The sequence below is a fragment of the Ailuropoda melanoleuca genome, chromosome 1 (genome assembly GCF_002007445.2).
Source record: "Ailuropoda melanoleuca isolate Jingjing chromosome 1, ASM200744v2, whole genome shotgun sequence".
NCBI classification, from domain to species: Eukaryota; Metazoa; Chordata; class Mammalia; order Carnivora; family Ursidae; genus Ailuropoda; species Ailuropoda melanoleuca.
Window position 1 is genome coordinate 144,174,892 of NC_048218.1, and position 5,240 is coordinate 144,180,131.

Consider the following 5,240-nt stretch of genomic DNA (forward strand, 5'->3'; position numbering starts at 1 on the left):
GGGGCATTTTCTTTGGCAGTTTGATGAATAATGGCTCCTCTTCAATTTCATCCTAAAATAGGAATCCACCCGTTTCACAGATCCAAAGACTTCAAAACAGCTTTCCTCCTTACACAAAACGAACAACTTGGGTTTTTAAAATTGCTCTGTGCGTTTATTAGCTAATATTAGTTCAGCAAAGAAGGAACAAAAGCTCACAAACACTGCACAGTTTCACAAGACACACTGTAGGGGAAGTGACTTAGAAGGATCAACAATATTCTAGGGTCTTGGGGGCTGCATTCCTGGGGAGCTGAACCTCTAATTCCTGGTGGGAGATGTCTCATTCCTGGAGGGGACATGCCCATTGGCGTCCTTCGAGCAAGGGGAAGTCCAGTTGGTGGGCCTGTGGGTGATCTCATACCAGGTGGAGGTGCCATAATGCCTGGAGGTGGTGTTGCCCAGCCCACAGGAGTGGGTGGGGTCCCTCCTACTGGTGGGTACTGAGTTGAGGCTCCAGCAATGCTGACAGCAGCAGCAACTGCAGCAGCTGCTACAGTGCCTTTTCCCTGTGGAGTTATTACCTGTTGGGATGTTCTCCCCACCCCTTCGACAAGGCCTTCTAATCCAGCGGGTACCTGGGGAGCTGGACCGCTAGCTGGCACTCCTCTGCCAGCTGCCCTGCCAACCCCAGGGCCTCCTGCAGCTCCTGCAAGTGGTACCCGAGCAATGCCAGTATCTTTGGGGAGTGGTATTGTAAACTCCCCCTGACTCCAAGAAGCAGTTCTTTCATCAACTGGAATTTAAAAGATGATTCTGGGAGCTGCGCTTGTGAGTTTGTGGCAATTCTCAGCCTTTAGTTCTGCTGCACCCTCCCTGTCTGCTCTTTCCCCCTATTCAGGGTCCATTATTCCCAGCATACAGTGCCCTATGCATCCTTCTGAAGAAACAAGGATCCCTCTTAAGGCATTTCTTTCAATACTCTAGCCCAATCCTGGCTCACCTTTTCATCAAAACTACATGCCCTGTGTCCCAGAGTCTTTCAGGAAGCCAGCAATTTGACATGCTTATTTTAAAATGTATCTCTACTAAGGCATTAATGAACAACAATGGCATATGTTTCTCAGAAAACATTTGCTGTCAAATTTCAGCCTTCATTACCTTAACCTGAAACAGTGACACTCTGGCAAAGACAGGGGAAGAGATACTGTGACACAGAGGAAACCTTTGGCTCTTCCTCAGTTCATATATCCAGTTACCACTTAGTTTTATAACTGGCTGCGCTCACATGTCTCATAAAATTACAAAACCTTAGAGCTGAAAAGGATTTAGAGGTAAATCAACACTTCCACTTTAAAGATAAAGAAAGTAAAACACAGAAAGGTTAAGAAAACTGTCCCACAGTTACTGAACAGAGAGAGAAGCTGGAACTCCTGGCTCCAGTTCTGACACTTGTCCCCTTATCTCTTAGGCTCTGTTAATGAGCTTTCCAGAAAAATACATGTGCACTGCTAATGCTTTCTGTGATTTCCAGTGGGATGAGGGGAGTTGGGTTGGAGAGGGCATATATAAGCATTTCCAAAAGGCATGTTCAGAGTTAAGAAGCATAATTAATATCAGAATATACTTCCAAATTGGGAAAAGGAAAATGCTATTGCTTTAATAACAAGAATGACAAGTAGTAACTTGTAGCAAGATACTGGCAGGTAACAATTCCATCCTATCCATGTCAGTGATTCTCAAAGACTGATGGCAGTGGGCACTGGGGGCAGGCACATCAAACCCTCCACAGGAAGAGTGAGGCGCCTAGCTTTATCTGAAATATAGAAAATATTTTGGCTCTTTGTCTTTTGAAAATTGTGGTTCCAATTATGAAATTTTTCAAATACAAAAATACAGAAAGAGCATAACTTCACATATCTCCCCACTATATTCAAACATTGTTCTATCACATTTGCTTAATAGGTCTCTTTATTGTTTAACTTTTTAAAAGAAGTAATACATACAGGCACAGATAAAAATCCACCAGCAGTGTGCCTTTCTTCCCCTCTCTTTGAGCGACAGGCACCCTGATCAAGTATGTATGTATTTTTACCTCTTAAGTTATTCTCTTTTATCACATATGCATGGATGCATAAATAATGCATATTACTGTTTGATGTATTTTCAAATTTTATTTAAATGATACTAGTGCCTATATCTTTTTACAATTTGTTTCTTTCATTACATACACTATTCACGAGGGTTTTTTTTTTTTATATTGACATCAGTAGATCTAGTTAATTCATTTGACCTGCTGTATAGTATTTCTTGTATAAGTAAACCCAACTTACCTGTCCAGTCCCCTACTAAGGGACAGTTATATTGTTTTTACTTTTTCACTGTTGTAAACAGTGCTGTAATGAAAATCTTGATATATGACCCCTTGTGCATATGTATGAGAGTTTTTCTAAAGATGTATATCTAGAGATAGAATTTTAGGATACATGAGTATCTATGCATACTAATTAATGAAATATTGTTTTCTAAAGTGGTTGTGCCAGTTTATCCTACTGCTAACATTACCTGAATCCTGTTTCCCCACATCCTCACCAACATTTGGTGATATCAGACTTGTCTTTCTTATTTCTTGGGGATGAAATGGTTTCTCATATTATTTTAATTTGTATTCCCTATATAACAACGAATTGAGTATATTTTCATATATGCATGAAATACTCCAGTTTTCCCTTCTGTGAACTGCTTTCTAATATCCTGTATCCATTTTCTAAAAAGTTGTTTTTCTTTTCCTTATTGATTTATAGAAGATGTATGTATATGGAATACTATTCCTCTGGCACTTATATAGATGAAAAATATCTTTTCTCAGAGTGTGTTGTTTTGTTTTATTTTATTTTATTTACTTTATGTTTTGCTCTCCTTATGGTATATTTTGTCATGCACAGGTTTTTAATGAAGTCAAATTTATCATCATTTTCTTTTATTTTGCTATTTTTGTTGTTGTTTAAGTAATACCTGTCACTTGAAGTCATATAATATTGTCCTGCATTCTTTCTCGAAATTTTTAAAGTTTTGATTTTTACACTTGGTGTTCAATCCATCTGCAGTTTGTTTTTGTGTATGGTATTAAGTAGGAGTCTGACATTCTTTCCTCTGTGGATTAGCCTTATGTCACATCACCAGTTACTGACCAGCTTTCCCTCATGCATTTTTAAGACCACTCCACTTTGCACAAAGTTTTCCTGCATAGAGATGGGTCTGTCTTTAGGTACTCTGTTATCTTCCATTGATCTCTTTGTCTCTCCCCAAGTCAATAACACTGCCTTATTTAATATGATTATATCAGAGTTTACTCTTGGTGGGGTATATCTCTGCTTTTTATTTTCCTTCTCGTCCTGAGCCTTATTCTTACTATTGTTGCTCAAAATCTTCCTATTTTGGTTCTTTACCACTGTGTTTGGCTGACAATATTGTTTCTTTTTTGTTTGTTTCATTATTCCACTACATTTTACTCATTTTTTGTACAAATTGTATATAAATTTCTAGGCTTGGAGTTTCCCAGAGTATTACAAAATCATATCTAAGCTCTATGGAGTGAAGCAAAGGCAAGGGTTTGTGATTTCCAGGGAAGATGTCTTCATTTTTACATTTTCTTGTTATCTCTCCATGCTACCTGGGTGGGTTTTTTTAAGGCCACCTTTTCATTTCTCCAAGGGACTTAGCTTTAGGCAATACTCTTAGTGTTACCTTCCCTTCCTTGTCTGGACCCACGGCCCCCTCTTCAGATCCCATCTAGGTGTTAGAACCAAACATGGGAATTCCCAGGGCCCCAAATGCTGCTCCCCGAGGCAGGGTTAGCCTCCCTCACTCGTCATTGAGGTTTCTAGTTTTTTCTTCAGTTCTAACTCATGGGGAGAATTCCATTTCTGTTTTGGGGGGTTCAAATATCTAATAATTTTGTTGTCATTATTATTTCATAATTTCCCATTTTCTAGTAGTTTATAACAAGAGGGTATGTCTGTTATCCTAGTTGACCAGCTTGTTGAAAGAGAAAGTTTTCAATTTGTATTTTAAGACACATAAATTCAATATTTAGAGAATTCATACTTCTATTTTTCTGTTAGATTATATTTAAAAGTGCTACCATTTATAGAACGTGCAACAAGGTACAAGATGCTTCATTTTGATTGCTGTATTTAGTTTTTGGAAGAACTATTTTACAGATGAAAGAACTGAGGATTGGGGTTGTTAAATTATTTCACCCAAGTTCACACAGTTATTCAGCACCAGAGGATGCAACTCACATCTATCTGACCTCAAAAGAGATGTAACTGATTCTCAAGCCCCTGGGGTTCTCTCCCACCTCGGGCTGCTTTTTTTTTTTTTTTTTTTTTGGCTCTTCTGTTAAGCATCACCCCTTTCTTGTATAAACCTACTAGTTCCAGGAATTTCAGTAAAAATCTGAAGGGCAGGAAAAACTCTCTATGACTTTCACCTTAAAATGCCCCCTAAACACTCTCTTTACCCCCTAAAAAATTAGTAACTATGTTTGAATAATAAACATTATAAACATTATAATTATAAACATTGTAATTTAAGAAGAGAATTAAGGAAAGAGAAGCATGGATTTCAACATCAATTGGATCATTTTTGAAGGTGAATTCCAAGCATGCAAATTTATTTCAAAGCTTCCCTGAGGATTGAGTGCAAAGCAGCTGGCTGGTACTTTTAAGCCGCTCACAGTTCGGCACATGGCTCCTAATGCTGGCAGAGCTCCTGTGTCACCAGGATCTGCAGAGCGTGGCAAGCCAAATGAAAGAGGAAGTTTGCAATTAATTAAAAATAAATGAAAACAAAAATCTTCCCCCAGTGGCTTGCTTCTCATCTTGGTTGTAATCCACAGTCAACATGTGGAGGCCACGTGGGGCATTTACCAAATGGAAAAGGTATAGGACTGTGTCGAAGAAACCACAGACTGCCGCTCTGGACCACACTAATAATTCTTTTAAATCCTCTCATTCCACCTCGTCAGGAGACACAGCAGCATTTTAAATCTGACTGACCCATATAAATTACCTTTCTACTCATCCGGCTGTGAAATTAACAGTCGAGGAAGACAGGTCCTGTCAAGCTTGCTGTGCCGAGCTGCTGAAGGGTTCAGAATAAATGGGGGGTGGGGACAAGAGACATTGCGCTTTAAGAAGACAAAGAGCTGGAGAGCTGCGATCAGCACAGCAGGCTCCAATACAGCGCCTGCCACT

General features: G+C 39.2%; 1 protein-coding gene across 1 annotated transcript; it reads right to left on the reverse strand.

Moving 5' to 3' along the window:
- Window positions 1–261: 261 nt before the first annotated feature.
- On the reverse strand, window positions 262–4,998 carry LOC109489468 (small nuclear ribonucleoprotein-associated protein N-like). The gene is given in 3 exon segments (XM_034642693.1): window positions 262–296; window positions 299–775; window positions 4,914–4,998. Coding segments are annotated over 3 exon segments (597 nt in total).
- Window positions 4,999–5,240: the final 242 nt, after the last annotated feature.